The sequence below is a fragment of the Argopecten irradians genome, chromosome 1 (genome assembly GCF_041381155.1).
Source record: "Argopecten irradians isolate NY chromosome 1, Ai_NY, whole genome shotgun sequence".
Classification (NCBI taxonomy): Eukaryota; Metazoa; Mollusca; class Bivalvia; order Pectinida; family Pectinidae; genus Argopecten; species Argopecten irradians.
Genome location: NC_091134.1, coordinates 10,913,405 through 10,938,632, shown reverse-complemented (window position 1 = coordinate 10,938,632; position 25,228 = coordinate 10,913,405). Strand labels below are relative to the sequence as shown.

Sequence of the window (25,228 nt, the reverse complement as noted above, 5' to 3'; positions counted from 1 at the left end):
CAAAACGGAATGAAGGTTCACATATGACAAAGAAAAAGAATGAACACCTGATGAGTGATGGAAAAAAAATAAATAAAAAAAGGTGTTAACAGGTGTCCCCTCCTACTCCATCAACCTCATATCAACACACACAACATGCAATCATAGCAATTTCTGATTTTAATACAAGTTAAGATTCTTATTAATAATGATCTCATTCTAAATAATAATTACCTCATATTGAAATAAGACTAAGTTTATCTAGAAATCAAACAAGGCGATAACAACAACAAATTACGGAAAACATCAACGACTGAAACCAACAGAAATACAAAATATATGGAAAAAACTACATATACATTGTATCCAGTGTTCGATCCAATGAGTGTCCACATCCCTATAAGTGCCTCTCCCCATTTAAGACTTCAATTTCACTTACTTTGAATTAAAGGCAGACTGAAAATATAAAAACTTTGTTGGTTTTCTTACTGATGTCTTTTGAAAATTGATTTATGGCTGACTTTGTAGAGTAATTTTATGAAAGACAAGTTCAAATTTGTTTGTATGAAGCGCCCCCTGATTTGCTCCAACTTTTTAAGTGCCCTGGGCACTTATTAGGTAGAATAGAGTATTATAATTTTCAATGACTAATGTCATATTCATTTTCATATATATTTTTTTCTGACAAATGGAACACAATATTAAAAGGACAACCTATTGTTCTAAACAGTTTTAGGGAGTTGAAATAAAACTAAATGGAAAATATGCATACTTTATGGATACAGATTAACCAAAACACAATCTTTAAGTATAAAGTTCTTGAAATGATTTTGATTACCGTATAGGTTTCACAACAAATCAGCAAATTTGTTTAAGCCATATCCATTTTCTGCACTTTTCAGTAATCATTCTATTACATGCATTAATTGACTTTTTCATTTTACTGATATCTGACAAAATAATTAGGCTGGATATTTACATGTACTTATACCAATACAATGTAAATAAAAACAAAATGAAACTTGTATGTTTCATTAAATGGCAGCTATTTTGTTCATGCCCTGTATAAATGTTTCATACATGTAGACAAAAATGATGTGAAGATGAGATAAATTAAAAAAAAAAAAAAAAAATCAAAACAAAATAAACAGATTTTCCAAGCAGTGTTCATACCTTGAGTAAATAGATTTCTAAAACCGTATCAAACTACAGTATATTGTTCTGTAATATCAACCAGTTGTAAATTAAGCGGTCTGGATTTGTGCAAAAATATAAAACCAAATATTTGTTATCAACTCCTTTTGGACAATGTGTTAATATAATGTTTGAGCTTCAATACCCTTTAAATCAAAGAAAAAAGAAAATGCATGTTTATATAATACATATATCATTGTTTTCATTATACTGATGCTTTAAAGATGTTTAAAAATGTTTAAAATGTTACTAAATAGTAGTAGATCAGTAATGTAATACTCCGTCATATACTGACATATCAGAAAAAGTCTTTTTAACACTTACACTATACATGTATATGCTGTACAATGTATATATCATAGTATATAAGTAGATTCTAGAATAAATCTTAATTAATTTACAATAACATCAAATAAACAATGCAAATATCTTTTAACAAATAATAACATATATAGTAACTTTATCTTCTCTATGGTTTCAAAAGTAAAATGTTGATTACGCCAGTATAAATTAAATGAGATTGAACAAATTTATTTCATTTCCATCCATTTGAAAAATCAAGAGGTCAAATGTCATAGAAAGTCATTTGATAAATTCGTAATAATAGGCATCATTTTACTATATCTAGCTAGTTCTCAAAACCTCTATAAATGGTTTCAATACTATGTTTTCAGTCTGGTTGTAATCCATTCATGAGTACTAGGTAAAAGGCCAATTTGAAAATAAAGTTTCCCTAAAGGGGCCTTTCCCCTCCATCTAAAGGGGTCGATCATACAAGCCTCATCTACAGTATTTATATGAAATATGTTTTTCCTCTGCCCAACTATGTTTCCCAACAAATTTACACCAGGATGTAATTCACTTTGGCAATAAGGTGTAGTAATGTTTTGAATGCAATAGTTATACATTTGGCAGACGTCTCATAGTAGATATCATGAGGTGACAGACTAAGTGCAATGTGTGTAAGTACGTTGGTAAAAAAAAAAAAAAAAGGAAAAAAGATAATGAACATCAATTACATTATACAGTGGAGCTCGGTTAATATGAACTCGAACGGACCGAGATAAAACTTCGAGTTATCCGAGTGTTCAAATTAAGCGAGTTCTCATGTCTACTGACGATCTCTTTACTTGGTATATATAGAATTGTTCCATGTCGTAAAACGGTGTGAACAAGAGAGAAGTCAAAATCGCGAAGGATAGTTGCAAAATTATAACAATAAAACCGAGATATATATTTTGAAATGCCGTTTTACGGCAGATTTATGAAAAAAAATTGGCATTTTTGGCGATCTCGTTGTCCAAAAAAAACTCATTTCGTGTTATCAGCACATTTTATGTATGATCTTTGTCATTCAGACCAAAAATTTTACTTCGTATTATCCGAGTTCTTCGAGTTTTCCGAATTCGAATTATCCGAGTTCTTTAAACAAAGATTAAGAAGAAATTCGGCCGGGACCTGCAAAGTACTTCGTATTAAGCTGGGTTGTCGAATTATCCGAGTTCGTATCAACCAAGTTCCACTCTATATATATATATTTCCCATGACTTGTTTAGGTTATTCTTTGGAAATGTAGCCAAAATTCTTTAAATTTGTAATATCAACAACTATTGTTTACATTAACATTACATTAATGTGTTAAACGTCTATATGTTTACTTGAACTTTCTCACAAATCTATCATATTTCTCACTCAAACACTTGATCTGTCGTTACTATTGGTCTAAAGGGAAGATAACTACATGTGAAAGAAACGACAGAAAATACTTCAAAAGCAATCATATAAAAACTTCATAGATATATATAAAAATTATTCTGTGTTTGTGTTTATTATGCTTTAAAGTAGTCTTAAAAATGATGCTAAAAATGCTGTTACAAACATGACCCCAGTTTTGACCCTTTGACCTGTGTTTTTCGGGGTTAGTTTTGACCCTTTGACCTGTGTTTTTCGGGGTTAGTTTTGACCCTTTGACCTGTGTTTTTCGGGGTTAGTTTTGACCCTTTGACCTGTGTTTTTGGGGCTATCACTTGATTTTGCATCAGCAGATGTTGGCAAATCTGCATTTTATTAAAATACATGGTTTTATATAGGTTATGTACATTAGGCCAAAATTTTTTATGTCTGTTTAGGATTACATTGACAAAAAATAGGGTCAGTAGGTCGTGAGGATTTTTTTTAGTGTCTTTCACTCTAAAATAATGGCCGGAACCGGAGTCTAAGATCGATATCCTGACTTTTTAATATATTTTTTCATAGAAAAGTGGAAAAAAATTAGGTTCAGGGGTAAAAAATTAGGGTTGGCAACCCTAAACAGACAAATTTTTTTTTTGCCTTATTGAGATAAGTATGACTAGAGATTAAACAAATCTATGATTGCATATGACACATACCGTAATCCATGCAAATTAAATTCTTACTTCATAATATTGCAGAGAACATGATCATGAATTGACAAGAAAACATACATTTTTTGAGATCTCCTTGTAGCTATAAAATGCATTTGTATACACAGTTGTATATATGTTTTAATACAATCAAATGGATTCAACTGAATCAACACAGTGGTATAGGAATAAAAATCTTACCCACACCTATTTGGATATAAAAAGCTTACAAACCATACAAAATCACACCTCATCACTTCAGGGTCAATGGCAATTGCACAGACCGTTAATAAATAAAATCATGTAGATATATTAAAATGTACAATAACACATATCACAACAACCATAATTGTTATCTGACTCTCTGTATGAGCACATTGTTTAATAATTTTGACTGTTTTCAACAAGAAACAAGAGTTGTTGGAGAACAGCAAAGCTCGCCTATTCAGAAGAAGTTGATGTTCAAGTATTTACTATTTAAACATGGAAATATGACAAATTAACAGACTCAAAAAAAACCTAAAGGGCCACAAATTGGTTGTATTATCACGATCAGCATCCATACACATTAGGAAAATAAAATCATAAGCATTTATGATGACTGATGCTTAAACAATTGACAAAATAGAAACTTGCTCAAAAACTTTAACATGGAAATGACAAATTAACAGACTCAAAAACCCCCTAAAGGGCCCCAAATTGGTTGTATTATCACGTTCAGCATCCATACACATTAGGAAAATAAAATCATAAACATTTATGATGACTTAAGCTTAAACAATAGACAAAATAGAAACTTGCTCAAAAACTTTAACATGGAAATGACAAATTAACAGACTCAAAAAACCCCTAAAGGGTCCCAAATTGGTTGTATTATCACGTTCAGCATCCATACACATTAGGAAAATAAAATCATAAACATTTATGATGACTTAAGCTTAAACAATTGAATAAACAGAAACTTGCTCAAAAACTTTAACGTGAAATGGGACGCCAACGCTGACGCCGACGCCGACGCCGGGGTGACAACATTAGCTCCCCCTATTCTTCGAATAGGCGAGCTAAAAATGCAAAAAAATTATTTTACCTAAAAACTGTTAACTGGTCATGTGTATTTGTAATCAAACGTGGAGAATTTATTCGAGATGCTAATCAATAAGCCAAGAAAGAATAGCTCAAACTAAAGATTATTATTTTCTTAGTGCTATTCTAAAATCAACATTGGATTTAAAATTTGTAGCATGTGGGACTTTTCGCTTAAAGGCTGAGTTTGGTTTGATTTATGGTTTGATTTTTTCCACATCAGTGATCAGACAACAATACAAGTGTTTCATGCACGTCTGATCAGCCAAAAAGTAGAAATGTCTTTCGCTTGATATTGGTAATGACCATGTAAATTGTTTTCCTCAGCCTACAGCCTCGGGACAACAGTTGACATTACATTTACGTAACAGGTTAGTGCACAACAGGATGAAACAACTGACTGTTGGCAGATAAGGCGTGAAACAACTCCTCATTGTAGGATTTCGTATGTGGGAAGATATTGCACACTCCTTTCAGATGGAATCTGTCTAACAGCTAGAAAATCACATTTAAAACTTAACTGTTACATTTTGTACATTCATTTTGATAAATTATTTGAAGTTTTGTTTTGGATTTCAAAGTTGGTGGGAATTCAGGGCTAAAACATCCAAAAACGTGACCAGTTATGATGAGACAACAGAGTAAGGTTTTGTTATAAATTTGTTTAACATAACACTTAGGTATTCATAATTCCTTGATTTCTTTGAATCATTAATTTATTTTTTTATCATTATATGATATAAATGTGCTAGGTTTACGTGGTAGATGAAATTAGGAACTCTTGGAGAAAAGCACCAAGAAAAGGTCTGTACTTGGTAATTACTGTACCCACATTGGTTTTGAATGTGAAGTCATAATTGTAATGTACAGTATTTCATTTATCTACCTAATCCAAACCAAATCCAAACATCTGTCTTGGATTTGCATATTAATCTAATATTAACTTTTATCTAATTGTCATTTCTGGCCAGTATGGTACACGGATTTTCTTGACAGATCCATCGAAAACTCGATCCATCCAAGTGATGTAGCCCTTTAGTAAATCCTCAACCATCGGTTTTTCCCCTCGTATCCGTTTCTCTTCCGAGTCTGATTCTTCATCCGTATCAAAAAACCCAATTGAACTGGGGATATTGTCAGTGTGCTGACGAACCCATCGCCGCACTCTCTTTGGGTGGTAGATGTAGTAATAGTTTCTAAAGCCGTTAATGGCCAGTACTGTTCCCACACAGCTTTTAACTTTCATGTTGGACAGGTCTTGTTTGTAGTCGACACATTCCTCCAATAGATGTCTGTACCAGCCGAGATACAGATCCAGGTCAATAAAGCCAAATGTCAGAGCACTGTACCTATAATGTCAACATAATAAAAGTCAAATCACTGTATCTATAATGTCAACATAACAAATGTCAGATAACTGTACCAATAGTGTCAACATAACAAATGTCAGAGCACTGTACCTATAATGTCAACATAATAAAAGTCAAATCACTGTATCTATAATGTCAACATAACAAATGTCAGATAACTGTACCAATAGTGTCAACATAACAAATGTCAGAGCACTGTACCTATAATGTCAACATAACAACAGTCAGAGTACTGTACCTATCTATAATGTCAACATAACAAATGTCAGAGCACTGTACCTACAATGTCAACAATAACAAATAATGTCAACATAACAAATGTCAGAGCACTGTACCTATAATGTCAACATAACAAATGTCAGAGCACTGTACCTATAATGTCAACATAACAAATGTCAGAGCACTGTACCTATAATGTCAACATAACAAATGTCAGAGCACTGTACCTATAATGTCAACATAACAAATGTCAGAGCACTGTACCTATAATGTCAACATAACAAATGTCAGAGCACTGTACCTATAATGTCAACATAACAAATGTCAGAGCACTGTACCTATAATGTCAACATAACAAATGTCAGAGCACTGTACCTATAATGTCAACATAACAAATGTCAGAGCACTGTACCTATAAATGTCAACATAACAAATGTCAGAGCACTGTACCTATAATGTCAACATAACAAATGTCAGAGCACTGTACCTATAATGTCAACATAACAAATGTCAGAGTACTGTACCTATAATGTCAACATAACAACAGTCAGAGTACTGTACCTATAATGTCAACATAACAAATGTCAGAGCACTGTACCTATAATGTCAACATAACAACAGTCAGAGTACTTGTACCTGTAATGTCAACATAACAATGTCAGAGCACTGTACCTATAATGTCAACATAACAAATGTCAGAGCACTGTACCTATAATGTCAACATAACAAATGTCAGAGCACTGTACCTATAATGTCAACATAACAAATGTCAGAGCACTGTACCTATAATGTCAACATAACAAATGTCAGAGCACTGTACCTATAATGTCAACATAACAAATGTCAGAGCACTGTACCTATAATGTCAACATAACAAATGTCAGAGCACTGTACCTATAATGTCAACATAACAAATGTCAGAGCACTGTACCTACAATGTCAACATAACAAATGTCAGAGCACTGTACCTATAATGTCAACATAACAAATGTCAGAGCACTGTACCTATAATGTCAACATAACAAATGTCAGAGCACTGTACCTACAATGTCAACATAACAAATGTCAGAGCACTGTACCTATAATGTCAACATAACAAATGTCAGAGCACTGTACCTATAATGTCAACATAACAAATGTCAGAGCACTGTACCTATAATGTCAACATAACAAATGTCAGAGCACTGTACCTATAATGTCAACATAACAAATGTCAGAGCACTGTACCTATAATGTCAACATAACAAATGTCAGAGTACTGTACCTATAATGTCAACATAACAAGTGTCAGAGCACTGTACCTATAATGTCAACATAACAAATGTCAGAGCACTGTACCTATAATGTCAACATAACAAATGTCAGAGCACTGTACCTATAATGTCAACATAACAAATGTCAGAGCACTGTACCTACCTATAATGTCAACATAACAAATGTCAGAGCACTGTACCTATAATGTCAACATAACAAATGTCAGAGCACTGTACCTATAATGTCAACATAACAAATGTCAGAGCACTGTACCTATAATGTCAACATAACAAATGTCAGAGCACTGTACCTACCTATAATGTCAACATAACAAATGTCAGAGCACTGTACCTATAATGTCAACATAACAAATGTCAGAGCACTGTACCTATAATGTCAACATAACAAATGTCAGAGCACTGTACCTACCTATAATGTCAACATAACAAATGTCAGAGCACTGTACCTATAATGTCAACATAACAAATGTCAGAGCACTGTACCTATATATGTCAACATAACAAATGTCAGAGCACTGTACCTATATAATGTCAACATAACAAATGTCAGAGCACTGTACCTATAATGTCAACATAACAAATGTCAGAGCACTGTACCTATAATGTCAACATAACAAATGTCAGAGCACTGTACCTATAATGTCAACATAACAAATGTCAGAGCACTGTACCTATAATGTCAACATAACAAATGTCAGAGCACTGTACCTATAATGTCAACATAACAAATGTCAGAGCACTGTACCTATAATGTCAACATAACAAATGTCAGAGCACTGTACCTATAATGTCAACATAACAAATGTCAGAGCACTGTACCTATAATGTCAACATAACAAATGTCAGAGCACTGTACCTATAATGTCAACATAACAAATGTCAGAACACTGTACCTATAATAGCACTGTACCTATAATGTCAACATAACAAATGTCAGAGCACTGTACCTATAATGTCAACATAACAACTGTCAGAGTACTGTACCTATAATGTCAACATAACAAATGTCAGAGCACTGTACCTATAATGTCAACATAACAAATGTCAGAGCACTGTACCTATAATGTCAACATAACAAATGTCAGAGCACTGTACCTATAATGTCAACATAACAAATGTCAGAGCACTGTACCTATAATGTCAACATAACAAATGTCAGAGTACTGTACCTATAATGTCAACATAACAAATGTCAGAGCACTGTACCTATAATGTCAACATAACAAATGTCAGAGCACTGTACCTATAATGTCAACATAACAAATGTCAGAGCACTGTACCTATAATGTCAACATAACAAATGTCAGAGCACTGTACCTATAATGTCAACATAACAAATGTCAGAGCACTGTACCTATAATGTCAACATAACAAATGTCAGAGCACTGTACCTATAATGTCAACATAACAAAGTCAGAGCACTGTACCTATAATGTCAACATAACAACAGTCAGAGCACTGTACCTATAATGTCAACATAACAAATGTCAGAGCACTGTACCTATAATGTCAACATAACAACAGTCAGAGTACACTGTACCTATAATGTCAACATAACAAATGTCAGAGTACTGTACCTATAATGTCAACATAACAAATGTCAGAGCACTGTACCTATAATGTCAACATAACAACAGTCAGAGTACTGTACCTATAATGTCAACATAACAACAGTCAGAGTACTGTACCTATAATGTCAACATAACAAAGTCAGAGCACTGTACCTATAATGTCAACATAACAAAGTCAGAGCACTGTACCTATAATGTCAACATAACAACAGTCAGAGTACTGTACCTATAATGTCAACATAACAAATGTCAGAGCACTGTAAGCCTGTACCTATAATGTCAACATAACAAATGTCAGAGCACTGTACCTATAATGTCAACATAACAACAGTCAGAGTACTGTACCTATAATGTCAACATAACAACAGTCAGAGTACTGTACCTATAATGTCAACATAACAACAGTCAGAGCACTGTACCTATAATGTCAACATAACAACAGTCAGAGTACTGTACCTATAATGTCAACATAACAACAGTCAGAGTACTGTACCTATAATGTCAACATAACAACAGTCAGAGCACTGTACCTATAATGTCAACATAACAACAGTCAGAGTACTGTACCTATAATGTCAACATAACAACAGTCAGAGTACTGTACCTATAAATGTCAACATAACAACAGTCAGAGTACTGTACCTATAATGTCAACATAACAACAGTCAGAGTACTGTACCTATAATGTCAACATAACAACAGTCAGAGCACTGTACCTATAATGTCAACATAACAACATGTCAGAGTACTGTACCTATAATGTCAACATAACAACAGTCAGAGTACTGTACCTATAATGTCAACATAACAACAGTCAGAGCACTGTACCTATAATGTCAACATAACAAGTGTCAGAGCACTGTACCTATAATGTCAACATAACAATTGTCAGAGCACTGTACCTATAATGTCAACATAACAAATGTCAGAGCACTGTACCTATAATGTCAACATAACAAATGTCAGAGCACTGTACCTATAATGTCAACATAACAAATGTCAGAGCACTGTACCTATAATGTCAACATAACAAATGTCAGAGCACTGTACCTATAATGTCAACATAAAAAAATGTCAGAGCACTGTACCTATAATGTCAACATAACAAATGTCAGAGCACTGTACCTATAATGTCAACATAACAAATGTCAGAGCACTGTACCTATAATGTCAACATAACAAATGTCAGAGCACTGTACCTATAATGTCAACATAACAAATGTCAGAGCACTGTACCTATAATGTCAACATAACAAATGTCAGAGCACTGTACCTATAATGTCAACATAACAAATGTCAGAGCACTGTACCTATAATGTCAACATAACAAATGTCAGAGCACTGTACCTATAATGTCAACATAACAAATGTCAGAGCACTGTACCTATAATGTCAACATAACAAATGTCAGAGCACTGTACCTATAATGTCAACATAACAAATGTCAGAGCACTGTACCTATAATGTCAACATAACAAATGTCAGAGCACTGTACCTATAATGTCAACATAACAAATGTCAGAGCACTGTACCTATAATGTCAACATAACAAATGTCAGAGCACTGTACCTATAATGTCAACATAACAAATGTCAGAGCACTGTACCTATAATGTCAACATAACAAATGTCAGAGCACTGTACCTATAATGTCAACATAACAAATGTCAGAACACTGTACCTATAATAGCACTGTACCTATAATGTCAACATAACAAATGTCAGAGCACTGTACCTATAATGTCAACATAACAAATGTCAGAACACTGTACCTATAATGTCAAAATAACAAAGGTCAGAGCACTGTACCTATAATGTACAACATAACAAATGTCAGAGCACTGTACCTATAATGTCAACATAACAAATGTCAGAGCACTGTACCTATAATGTCAACATAACAAATGTCAGAGCACTGTACCTATAATGTCAACATAACAAATGTCAGAGCACTGTACCTATAATGTCAACATAACAAATGTCAGAGCACTGTACCTATAATGTCAACATAACAAATGTCAGAGCACTGTACCTATAATGTCAACATAACAAATGTCAGAGCACTGTACCTATAATGTCAACATAACAAATGTCAGAGCACTGTACCTATAATGTCAACATAACAAATGTCAGTCAGAGCACTGTACCTATAATGTCAACATAACAACATGTCAGAGTACTGTACCTATAATGTCAACATAACAACAGTCAGAGTACTGTACCTATAATGTCAACATAACAAATGTCAGAGTACTGTACCTATAATGTCAACATAACAAATGTCAGAGTACTGTACCTATAATGTCAACATAACAAATGTCAGAGTACTGTACCTATAATGTCAACATAACAAATGTCAGAGCACTGTACCTATAATGTCAACATAACAAATGTCAGAGCACTGTACCTATAATGTCAACATAACAACAGTCAGAGTACTGTACCTATAATGTCAACATAACAACAGTCAGAGTACTGTACCTAAAATGTCAACATAACAATTGTCAGAGCACTGTACCTATAATGTCAACATAACAACAGTCAGAGTACTGTACCTATAATGTCAACATAACAAGTGTCAGAGCACTGTACCTATAATGTCAACATAACAAATATCAGAGCACTGTACCTATAATGTCAACATAACAAATGTCAGAGCACTGTACCTATAATGTCAACATAACAAATGTCAGAGCACTGTACCTATAATGTCAACATAACAAATGTCAGAGCACTGTACCTATAATGTCAACATAACAAATGTCAGAGCACTGTACCTATAATGTCAACATAACAAATGTCAGAGCACTGTACCTATAATGTCAACATAACAAATGTCAGAGCACTGTACCTATAATGTCAACATAACAAATGTCAGAGCACTGTACCTATAATGTCAACATAACAAATGTCAGAGCACTGTACCTATAATGTCAACATAACAAATGTCAGAGCACTGTACCTATAATGTCAACATAACAAATGTCAGAGCACTGTACCTATAATGTCAACATAACAAATGTCAGAGCACTGTACCTATAATGTCAACATAACAAATGTCAGAGCACTGTACCTATAATGTCAACATAACAAATGTCAGAGCACTGTACCTATAATGTCAACATAACAAATGTCAGAGCACTGTACCTATAATGTCAACATAACAAATGTCAGAGCACTGTACCTATAATGTCAACATAACAAATGTCAGAGCACTGTACCTATAATGTCAACATAACAAATGTCAGAGCACTGTACCTATAATGTCAACATAACAAATGTCAGAGCACTGTACCTATAATGTCAACATAACAAATGTCAGAGCACTGTACCTATAATGTCAACATAACAAATGTCAGAGCACTGTACCTATAATGTCAACATAACAAATGTCAGAGCACTGTACCTATAATGTCAACATAACAAATGTCAGAGCACTGTACCTATAATGTCAACATAACAAATGTCAGAGCACTGTACCTATAATGTCAACATAACAAATGTCAGAGCACTGTACCTATAATGTCAACATAACAAATGTCAGAGCACTGTACCTATAATGTCAACATAACAAATGTCAGAGCACTGTACCTATAATGTCAACATAACAAATGTCAGAGCACTGTACCTATAATGTCAACATAACAAATGTCAGAGCACTGTACCTATAATGTCAACATAACAAATGTCAGAGCACTGTACCTATAATGTCAACATAACAAATGTCAGAGCACTGTACCTATAATGTCAACATAACAAATGTCAGAGCACTGTACCTATAATGTCAACATAACAAATGTCAGAGCACTGTACCTATAATGTCAACATAACAAATGTCAGAGCACTGTACCTATAATGTCAACATAACAAATGTCAGAGCACTGTACCTATAATGTCAACATAACAAATGTCAGAGCACTGTACCTATAATGTCAACATAACAAATGTCAGAGCACTGTACCTATAATGTCAACATAACAAATGTCAGAGCTACTGTACCTATAATGTCAACATAACAAATGTCAGAGCACTGTACCTATAATGTCAACATAACAAATGTCAGAATGTACCTATAATGTCAACATAACAAATGTCAGAGCACTGTACCTATAATGTCAACATAACAAATGTCAGAGCACTGTACCTATAATGTCAACATAACAAATGTCAGAGTACTGTACCTATAATGTCAACATAACAAATGTCAGAGTACTGTACCTATAATGTCAACATAACAACATGTCAGAGTACTGTACTATAATGTCAACATAACAACGTCAGATACTGTACCTATAATGTCAACATAACAAAGTCAGAGCACTGTACCTATAATGTCAACATAACAACAGTCAGAGTACTGTACCTATAAATGTCAACATAACAAAGTCAGAGTACTGTACCTAAAATGTCAACATAACAAATGTCAGAGCACTGTACCTATAATGTCAACATAACAAATGTCAGAGTACTGTACCTATAATGTCAACATAACAAGTGTCAGAGCACTGTACCTATAATGTCAACATAACAAATATCAGAGCACTGTACCTACAATGTCGACATAACAAATGTCAGAGCACTGTACCTATAATGTCAACATAACAAATGTCAGAACACTGTACCTATAATGTCAACATAACAAATGTCAGAGCACTGTACCTATAATGTCAACATAACAAATGTCAGAGCACTGTACCTATAATGTCAACATAACAAATGTCAGAGCACTGTACCTATAATGTCAACATAACAAGTGTCAGAGCACTGTACCTATAATGTCAACATAACAAATGTCAGAGCACTGTACTTATAATGTCAACATAACAATTGTCAGAGCACTGTACCTACAATGTCAACATAACAAATATCAGAACACTGTACCTATAATGTCAACATATCAAATGTCAGAGCACTGTACCTATAATGTCAACATAACAAATGTCAGAGCACTGTACCTATAATGTCAACATAACAAATGTCAGAGCACTGTACCTATAATGTCAACATAACAAATGTCAGAGCACTGTACCTATAATGTCAATATAAATAGTGTCAGAACACTGTACCTATAATGTCAACATAACAAGTCTGTTTCTATAGAAATATGTTTTTAACCAGAGGACATATAAATTACTTTATATTACACCAAAATTTCAGTACTGCTGAAAAAATTGTGGAAGGATTTTATTGTTTTATCCATAGAAATGTCCTCAAATCATTTACTTCTGTTTTATCCACAGCAATGTTCTCAAATTGTTTACTTCTAGAGAAATAATTTGGTCTTTTGAATAGTGAATTTTTATTTAATCAAGAGTTATCATTATAGTATTATGTAGATTACATTAAAGTTTACATAATCAAACTATCTCATTAAAAACAGTGATTATCATTCATACCTTGTGTAGTTTGGGAAAACTAGTTCTCCAAATCGATTGAGCAGCCTCTCTTTGGATTCCTCGTCGACTAGAAGGGCAAAGGTCAAACCTGTCTCCACATGAACAACTAAATCATCATAGGACTTATTGTTGATCTCGTATAAATTGACCTTTTTGTTGTCTACAGACCTGAGAACAGGAAACAATTCTTAACTTAATTTACACAAAAGATCTTTTAAGATTAAAACATTTATTTAGTTGCTTAGTAATAAAAGTAAAGGACAATTTGCAGACAAACTTTAGGGCAAAAATAAATAAATTGGTAAACAAAAAAGTCAATAATAATTAACTATCCACTGTGTTATATCCAATTAACATACATGTACTCTATTTGTATGTTACAGAGTTATCTGCCCTTGCTGGTAGGTATAGATTGTGATGTAATGTGTTAGCGAGTGTAACATCATACTTATCATAGAAAACGACATGAATTTTGCTCACAAGACGGAATTGTGCAGAAATTGTACAGAAATTATGTACTTACGTTGACGGCGGCCTGGACTTGACATTTTTCGGTTTCTTTTCCATCACCTGCTCGTGTTCAATGGCAGCCATTTTGTTCATGAAGTATCCCATACAAAACATAAGGAATAGAGACAGCAGGATGGTCCCTACCGTAAAGCCATCATACCTGGGGAAATATAAGTAGTAATTGTAAGAATATTTAGATCTTTATCTCTATGCATTTTCAGAGAAATATTTTCATCCAAAGATTTTTTTCCATGTTCTTTAACACTGGCACCTTAATTATTTGAATTCTTACTTGTTTATAAATTTCCTGAAGAAAAACTTTTATCTTAATTACATAGATTAAAGATGAACACTGAATGCAATAGTCTAATGTAAGACTTCTGATGTAAGGGATACTTACGATGTGAGGTAGGAGTACACCCTGTCTGCCCAATCGAGAAGTCTGTAGAATATCCTCACCATCAAACTCTGTAGTTACAAAACAAGTCATATTGAACACTATGTATAAAGTCATAGGTAAATACTCAGACAACAGGCAAAGTGGCCTAAATGCTCATCTGACAACATTTATTTTACAAAGGACGAGAAGACAACTTACAGTATTTCATAGCAAAAAATTAGTTATCCATATGGATCCCTGTTCCTCTGTCCCTCGGGCCAGATCTATCTCATTTATATGAAAGAACTATGTAAGGTTTGTTCACACTATTCATACCGTTTTCCAGTCGTGGTAAGTCATGGACTTGTAAAGCTGGGTACCAGTACCATTTCACAAAGCTTCGTAAGTTACGAATTTTCGTAACTTTTGCGTAAGTTATATAGTTTAGTTTCATCCTTGATTAGCCCCCTAATTCATCATTTTTTTAATTAAGCTGTCGTATTTGAAAATAGTACTTCCATAATGCATATAACGGTGTTTTTCTATTGTCACAATTTGCCATGGTAAATATATAAACTTTTATTTATTTTACATTGAATGTGAAACAAGTTTAACAACTTATGCAAATCACTCTCGATGGCCCAGATGTAAGCACACAAGGGGTCTTAGTGTGGGAGAAAACCGGAGTTCCTGGAGAAAAACTCCCGTGATTGAGCAGGTGATCCCTAACCTTTTCACGTCTTTGCCGGAGATCAAACCCTGGCCAGCTATGTGAAAACCGAGCGGCTTATAACCACCCAATAAACCCAATGGTAACCATCTTAAATATGCATAAATTAGGTGAATTTAAAAATAAAAAGTATAGACATTTTTTACCTATTTTTAATAGATTTTTTGCAAGAAAAAATAGAGTGCAGTCTTGAACAAACTCAACAATTACTGCGAATATGTAGGAACTCGAGATGCATCTTTAGGAGAAGTATAACGTTTGTTCAAGGATTTGCTCCATGATTTCTAGAAAAGAAACAACAAAAATAGCCAAAAATGATCAAGAATTTAACTTTGCATTGATCATATATCATATTGGCTTTTCTTTGAGAACTCAGACTTCACTACATCTTCTAAACCTCACACCTCTGTAAATGACCATGAATTCTAATAGGGCATATAAAAAAATAACCCTCAACCCTTTGAGCCCGTGTCTTATTCTGAAAGAAGGAAGCCTATAATTTACATACCAGAGCGTGTTCGTTATGGAACTCTGGTAGAAGGATCTTGTATGCCAGAGACTGATCAGAGTTGAGGAGAAGCTTGACTTTCTCCTCAAGGTATTCCTCACATTCCTCCAATCTGTTAGGGTCAGCACTCCAGCCTGAATTCAGCCAATCATAGCTCAGATGGTGGATGTCCATTCTCCATATAAGGACAACCTAAAACACATAGATACAGGTTATACACATACAGTCAAATCTGTCTTAAGCGGCCACTCAAGGGAAATTGAAAAGTTGTCCCTTAATAAAGAGTGGTCTCTTAATAGAGAAGCTCCCGGAAATATAAAATAGCATCAGAATTGGGGGAAAAGTTTTCAGAAATTTTGAGATTTTATTTCGCTTTACATGAGACACAAGTCTACATTAAACTGCCACAGAAAAATCAGAGTCTTTCACCAAAAATATCAGTTGGCAAACCTGGTATCATTAATGATAATTAATGAATAGGACAATATATAATAATTATACTTCAGTATTTCATCTGCATGATTTTTTTATTTCTACAATAAAATCCTTAAATAAATTCTCTGAAGGAAATCACTGAATACCTTTGCTGCATCTTTCTGAACGACAGACTTGCTTCCCTTTGTTAGACTGTTCACAAAGTCCTTCTGAGTATCTTCGTATATATAGGTGAAGCGAACACGATCCTGCTGTATAAATGGTGACCGCCGGATGTACTGACGGAATGATTCACGATATTTCTCATTATCTTTTGCCTTCTTTGTAAACAGGACAATGCAGAGTCTGTAACACAAATATTGATCATGAAATAAGATTCAAATCTGTATCAAAGAACTAAATTCAGAATTAACATTGATTAACCAAAAAAAACCCACAATTTTACTTGAAATTTTGAATAAAACTTCAATAAAACAAAGAGTAACTTTGGTCAGCAAATAATTATTTTCTTACTTAGGGGAGGTAACTCAAAATTACTTTCATATTTCAATGTTACATTTTTAATGTTACATTTTTAACAGTCCACAGTACACAAGGATAAATGATAATTATGATATTTCCGTTTGATTTTATTTTGTGCTGATTTTGCCAATTTTGCAAACAAATAAATTTGCAAAAGCTAATCTCACTGAGTAAGTATTTCATTAAAATCATACAGAAAAGTATTACAATTTTATTTTTTTATGCAAAAAACTAAATCGCCACAAATTTGATTTGAAACAGAAATCAGGGAATTTAATAGCCATGAAAGGCTGCAACCACAAATTTGATTACTTTTTACGTCGTGCTAGTCGTTCAATCGGACAAAGTTCTTCAAATCTTTCTTGTGAGGACAGCCTGGGCAGGGTGAGGAACTTGTTGCTTTCGATGACTTCATTCAGTGTACTTCGGGACAACTGGTGCATCTGGTGGAAACAATGTAAAATAAGTGTGGTTGAAAGCAGCAGTAGACCTCCTCTGGCTTTCTCAATAGAAGATAATCTTATGGATATGTAACATCAAATTTAAAAAAAAATAAAATAATACACAGTAATTTGAAATAGGCAAGAAGAAATGCATAGTGAGTCTGAAACTCAGTCATTATAGACAGTGGGCCTTTCTATGCAGACGGTCGTTAGAGCAGGTTTGACGTATAAAGGTTAATTTTATTGATGACATAAAAAAATTCTTTCGATACAAAAGTACCAATGAAAACAGAAAGGTGGTAATATAATATGTAGTAAAACTAAAGGCAAGAGAATGTAATAGGAGGAAAATTATCAAATAGGTAGGTTTATTTTACCCCTCAGCAAACCTTATGATGATCCAGGTAGAGATTGATAGAATCTTACATGGGTCTGTGAAGTGGACAGGGATATCTCAACCCGAGTGAAAGATTTTGGCCGGCCAACCCGAGGCTTGCCGAGGGTTGACGGCCAAAATCTCTTTCACAAGGGTTGAGATATCCTTGTCCATTTCACAAACCCATGTAAAGCCTCGGGTTGGCCGGCCAAAATCTTTCACGAGGGTTGAGATATCCCTGCCCACTTCACAGACCCATGTAAGATTCTTTTTCTCACAAACTTAGTAGAAAAAATGATGAAATTGGTTTCCAGCTTTTTCATCGCACCATGATTGCAGGAATGTCGTTATGCGTCAAAATGGATCAAATGTCATTTACAATGCTCGCCGCAGTTACGCCGCATGTATTGATGACGTCACCTTATTGTCTAGCGCGTGTGAGCTGTCTTACACCCCCCTGTGTAAGATAGTGTTATCTTTTCCCTAGCAACCGTGGGGTATCCCTGTGAAGTCCAGGTAGAAACATTCCTATCTCCTTGACAAACTTGTGATGGATTCTAATGCTCCAACCTACCAGTAGGATCTGTATATTACTCACACTTATTGTTGCTACTGGTGATGATGAATCCTCATTGAACATCAGTAAAGTTTCGCGGTGTTTGTTCACTCCGTTTTTCTTCATGATTCTGGCCACATCTGGTGAACCTGTATTGATGTATGCAAATTTTACAAAGTTTTTGTAGTGCATGGCCGTGGCGAGAAATCGGATGGCTGGTTCCTCTCTCTGTCCTAAGATAATAGCCCTAACTTGGTTGTCCACCCAACCGTCCAGGAAAGCATTGTAGGTGCCATCTGTCAGTTTCTGAAGGAGAAAAGAGACATCTAAAAATTGTGATTTTTAACAGTAACATGGGTAAAGGATTTAAAAGCTCTTCAGAGACATAATGATAAGAACTTTTTCTGAAAGAAAAGATTTCAATTCTCTGTTCTTGGTTTTGTTCCTTGCTTTATCGGAACATTGTCAAAGATAAAGCATAGCTTTATTAGGCTATTTCTCTTTTTAAAATATATTATACTATGGTCCTTCTTATGTATCTGTTTTCATAATAATTTAAGCTGAGAGATATTATGCTCATACATATTAGGTATTTAGCATCTCAAATAGGCAGATCTAAAATTGAAAAATATATTTTTTTCAACCAGATGTAACCACAATAAAACAATAATACATGTAATGACAAAAGAGTTTTTCTCTGGCTTAAATTACTTGTATCTTAATTCTAATAGTGTTAAAGGGACAATTCAGTCTAAGAGAACATTAAAATTTGTACATATATCGGAAAAAAACTAGTTCTAATGGAAATTAGATCAGTCGGTTTTACTGTGATATGCCAGAAAGGCCTGTTCATACTCGCTGGCTGTCCGCCATTACACACTGTGGTCAAACTTCTTGTATGCCGAACCCTGTCCCTTGCTCGTAGAGTAATGCAATTTTTGTCCAGAACTGCTCAAATCGCTCTGACGGTAGTGTGTTTACCTTGTTAGGTGAATTGTCTTGCCTAAAAATCATTTTATCACCTTCTCAGTGGTTATGTAGTTCATTTGTTTAACGTGCGTGCCTTTGACTCGGGTATGGGTACAGCGTCCATATTGTACCTGCTTAATTGTATTGATCAACGATTTGATATTTGAACGATATTATTTAAAATACTTAACAATGTCGAGGAATTTGTCAATGTTTTACGTTATATATTTCATAAGAAATGTAGAACAATACATTTATGCTATATTTGGCTTCTTGGTTATGTAAAAGAATTAGCCTGAGTGAATTGTCTCTTTAAAAATACATAATGTATCACAAAATATTGAAATCTTTAGTACTTTCAATAAACCAATTGTACAATGTTTTAGAGTTTAAAAATTATTGAAATATCTTACCCTGTCTATAAGTTTTGATGGAAACAGTTTCCTGATGAAATCCCGGAATTGCTGAGGCCCAACACTTCCAGTGAAGAAAGTGGTCCTACCATTGACAATTCCTACAATGGCAGGTACATGATGGACTCTGAGTTCTGAAGCCAATCCTCCAGCATGGCCAGCGTGGAATGTTCCAACACCAATACCTATATACAGGAGGAAATTTCACATTATCAACTAAACCAACAAGGAAAATATATCATATACAAGTAATTCCTTACCTTTTATATAACAATGTAATTCAAATGGATCAAATCACCAATACAACTGATGAATCAAAATTTAACTTCAAGATCAAGCTTTCTCTGTTTTCTCCTCTGTTACTCCTATATAGACTTTATACAGCATTTCATATCTGACATTTGCTAAACAACATATAAAATCTATTTTGTGGTAACAAACTTTGTGCATCAAAAATCAATATGACTGTATGCCTGTCATTTTGTTTAATTATGTAACCCAAAATTAAAATATATGCATAACTAGCTACCAAAGAGAACCTGCACACGAGGAAATTTGACAATGATCCTTTCAATGACTTTACAGAAGAAATAATAGTGAACAAAAATCTTACAAAGCCTATAATGGTAACCTGTCAATCACACTGCTTTTTTTTTTATTAAATAAGGATCAAAAGAAACCTTTTTAAATATGAAATTGAGAAATTTACAGATAACATGATCTGTAACCATTTCCCATAATTACCAACAAGATCCAGTTCCTTGATGAATTTCTCTATATGGTGGTCAATTCGTGAACATTCAAAACAGAAATCTGCATAGGCGTATAGGAAGTAGGGTTTAGTGTAACTTTCAGGTAGGATTTTTGTATCATACATTCTGTAAAAGAAAAAGGTTCAGTAATACAATCCATATATACATCCCATTATAGCATAACCATAATAATTTATCAATATCAAAGGTGAAAAAAATACAACAATAGGTCCCTGTAGATTAAATAGTAGTTAACTAATTATATAAACCAGCTCAATATCAAAGGAACAATTTGATGAAGCAAATTTTCACACATAACCAAAATGCAATTGATTACATAGAAATATTTTTCTAGATTCCTATGACAAATTCTACATTATTAGCAATCTTAATTGATCCCATTGAAATACTTGTATATAAATTGATTGTATATAAATAACTTTACCATTCAGTAGCTAGGTTAAATGTTTAAGCTATACACATAACCTAGTTTGGACTTCTGTAAGGTTTGCAAAAGCAAAATATATACTTTTCATGCATTATCATGTATCTCAAAAGGTAAAATATATGACTGTAAGAGCGATCGGAGTAGTTGTATACAAAAGTTGCTTTACTCCACTGCCTAGCAGATCCAGGTTTGACCTACAATGTACTATGTACATGTAGTCCCATCAATGTGTAATGGCAGAGGCAAGCTAGTTTCCCAATGTCTACACTGATCACGGTAGTGGATACTTCACAGTGATAAAAACTAGTTCAACATTCATTAGAACATATTAATTTTCTAGGTTAGTTGACCACAGCACTCCATGACTAAATTGTCCCTTTAATTTCTGGGTATTTATTATGAGGCCAAATACACAATACTTCTTTTAACTTTTTTTACTGTCTTTAAAACCACATATTTACCTGTGTGTGACAGTATATTTATCAATGATAAGACTCCCCTCCTCCAAAATGGAATCCAGAACTTCTGAAGAAATTTCCAAATCCTTCAAAAGGACCCCCTCCATGATGGAAGCCATGTTGTTTTTGAGGTTCTCTTGCTGTTGTGTAACCAAACCGGTCGTATTGTCGCCTCTTTTCCTCATCACTTAATGTCTGAAAATAAAAGCAATTTAAACTTGATCTTCATATTGATCGGATATCAATAACTGCACTCAGATAACATTTATGAAGAAATTAGAATTATATGTTTATATTCACAGCGATATAAATACGAATCGGTTTATGTTGTGACCATGAGCACATCTACAGGACCTTAAATCATAAAAATTGTGTCTAAGGTTGATAGTCAATTTCTTACATGAACAAAAAGGTTTAAAAGTTTTGATACACCTTCTCTTTAATAAACTCATGGTGAATTTAGAATCACAATGCAATGTACTGTATTCGACCCAATAAGCGCCCATGTCCCTATAAGCGCCCTTCCCCCTTTTTGAGGCCTCAATTTCAATTCCCCAGGCATAAATAAGGACCAAAACAACATAAAACGGTATTAATTTGCAATAATTTTGACTTATTAGCACCTTTTCATTTTTATCAATTTTTTAAGCGCCCTGGGCGCTTATTGGGTCGAATACAGTATATATGAAGTGAAATACAAAATACATGTACTGCATATATGTATTCTTTGAGAAGATCTTTTATTTTGTCTTGGACATAATTTTTCTTCATACTATAATTTAATTCTTTATTCATTTAACGAGGATTACAAACAGCCCGAAGGCTATACTAGATGCTCTCCTTCATACTATAGCATACCTCATATGCCTCATTTATTTTAGTGAACACATTAGCTGCATCAGGGTCCTTGTTTTTATCTGGATGCCTTAAAAAGAAAACATGAAGAAAAGGTTTAGAAAATACAGAAGTTATATATATATAGGGATTGGATTTCGTTTTTATGTTAACCATGCTTGTATGGAGCAATTCCTCTAAGAATATATTCTATATATTCCAATCCCTATATTTACACTCACACGACTTTTTATTTATATTTTATGCAATAAAATCGTCATTTGAAAGTGACGTAATTATTCAATAAAAGTCGGTCAAAAGTGGGAGGAGCTTACTCAATTGAACAGCAAATGATGACGCTTCACGTAAAGTAGAATTATTCATCCGCGACGACAAAAAAGTTCAATATTTTAGTGTAAAATAAACATGACAAACAAAGTAAATTTCAGAGATAATTTTATTTAATCAGATCAGAACTTTAATATATTCAATTTTGCTGAAAGTTAATATATAGCGTAATTACATAAAGAATTTGTACACGGACACATACATGTGTGAACTCGGTGACCGTTATTGTGCAGCGAGGCGAACCTGACGCACGCTTACACACTTTTGCCCAAGTTGTCAAAACACCGATTTTCAAGTAGCTCAATGTGTTTGAGATGTCGTCTGACTTGACGGTATTACATCATTGGGAGCCATGTGATTATATAATCTACGCTTAGATCCATATCGCCATTGATAGATGAAACAAATTCACTTGTGTTCGATGGATACAATGTATTTGTGGTGACGCGGAACTGTCAACACGTGGATTATTAGCGGTGCATGTTTTATAATACACATGATTAAATACTCAAAGAACAAAGACAAGAGGATATGTTTATAACTGACCTCTATCAGAGGGTCTCACACCCGTCCACCCCAAAGGCTCGATCGTAGGACGAACATAGGCACAGAGGTAATGTTTACATTTGACACCCATCATTTTTAACAAAAATGAAAGCACGTCGCTCCGGTCGGGATATTTTTCCGTTTCTTTATACAATTGTTAATTTAAAAATTGTTTGAATCATATATAAATATAAAACATGTATATATTGTTTACATTTTTCCAAAATTCTATGAAAAGCAACAATATACACGTAATGTTTCATCAAAATGTAAACAAAGCCATGTGTTTCTTTAAAAAAAAAGTAGTCCTTTTTAGTCTCCGTAGATTAACTTCTAGTATAGAGAGTAAACAGGGCCATGTAAGGATGTGCCAGATTTGTTCAATGTTGGCGGAGGAAAGCCGCAGTGCCTGGAGAAAAACCAAAGACTAGCGGCCGGTAACTTGCAACTGCCCACATGTGATTCGAACTCGCATTCCAGAGGTAGAAGGAAGGCTTGTGGTAATATGTCGAAAATCATAAACACTAGACCCTGATACCCTAGGAATCAAATCCATGGTTAACTAAAGGTTGAATTGAGTTTATTTCAGTTTTTCACTGCAAGAAACTGGCCATGAAGAGAACAAATATATCAGAAAAAAAATCCTACCTACCAACCCTTCTTCTTAAAGGATGTTACCGGAAACAGAATAGATTTTATTTGGCTTTAGGATTATATGTGTATGTTGTTCTCTTCCCCATCTTAAATGTGAAAGTAAGGAAATGCATTAAGTTTAATAAAGATTAAAACACATCCAATATATATATATATATATCATGCGGCTATGCCATACTGCTCAGTATGTGTATGAATTTAAAAACAAATTTCTAAAGCAGCTGGTCATGCTATTACTCAATCGATATCTTCAGTCAATTAAAATTTTATAATCTGTGAGCAGTACAGCTCATTCTCAGTCCCCATTTTGCCAATACATGCATATATATACCTGCAATGTATTATAGCACAAACACTATAGGCCTATCATATATTATTGACAACGTCATGCTACTGTATATAGAATTAAATTAGGATTTAGAGAGACGCGAATTGAAAGACAAAACTTTTAAAGAAGACGTGGAGATAAAGTGTATTTTTGAATATATATATAAGTCAATTAATAGGACAAATGAATAATGATTGACGCCGATCACCATTATAGGCCTAATCAGTTAATCTGCTAATGCAGTAACGTTAGGCCATCTGTCATCTCATATTACCATTCCCGTGCTTGAGCCTTGTACGCTTGCTTGATCTCCTTTAAAGACGCAGTTCTTTTAACACCCAGAATTCTATACAGATCCTCATCTTCGTTTCCTGACGAAGTGCATATAAATATGATAAAAAGAAGAGAAAAGATCAATTTTAACATTTTTCATGCGAATTTGTCATCAGCTACTAACGAAATCCAGGTTGGGGTGAAGCTTATAACTTTTATCTGTAAGCTATATAATAAAAACATACAATTGACCAAGATCGATATCGCTTTAGTTTCG

At 33.9% G+C, this 25,228-nt stretch overlaps 1 protein-coding gene across 1 annotated transcript; it reads right to left on the bottom strand.

Moving 5' to 3' along the window:
- Nucleotides 1–1,857: 1,857 nt before the first annotated feature.
- Nucleotides 1,858–25,133, bottom strand: LOC138317454 (dnaJ homolog subfamily C member 16-like). The gene is given in 14 exon segments (XM_069259133.1): nt 1,858–5,989; nt 14,470–14,637; nt 14,993–15,139; nt 15,380–15,447; nt 16,597–16,788; nt 17,178–17,376; nt 17,866–17,996; nt 18,971–19,234; nt 20,311–20,495; nt 21,055–21,188; nt 21,972–21,987; nt 21,989–22,163; nt 22,827–22,893; nt 24,953–25,133. Coding segments are annotated over 14 exon segments (2,301 nt in total). The 5' UTR covers nt 25,105–25,133; the 3' UTR covers nt 1,858–5,586.
- Nucleotides 25,134–25,228: the final 95 nt, after the last annotated feature.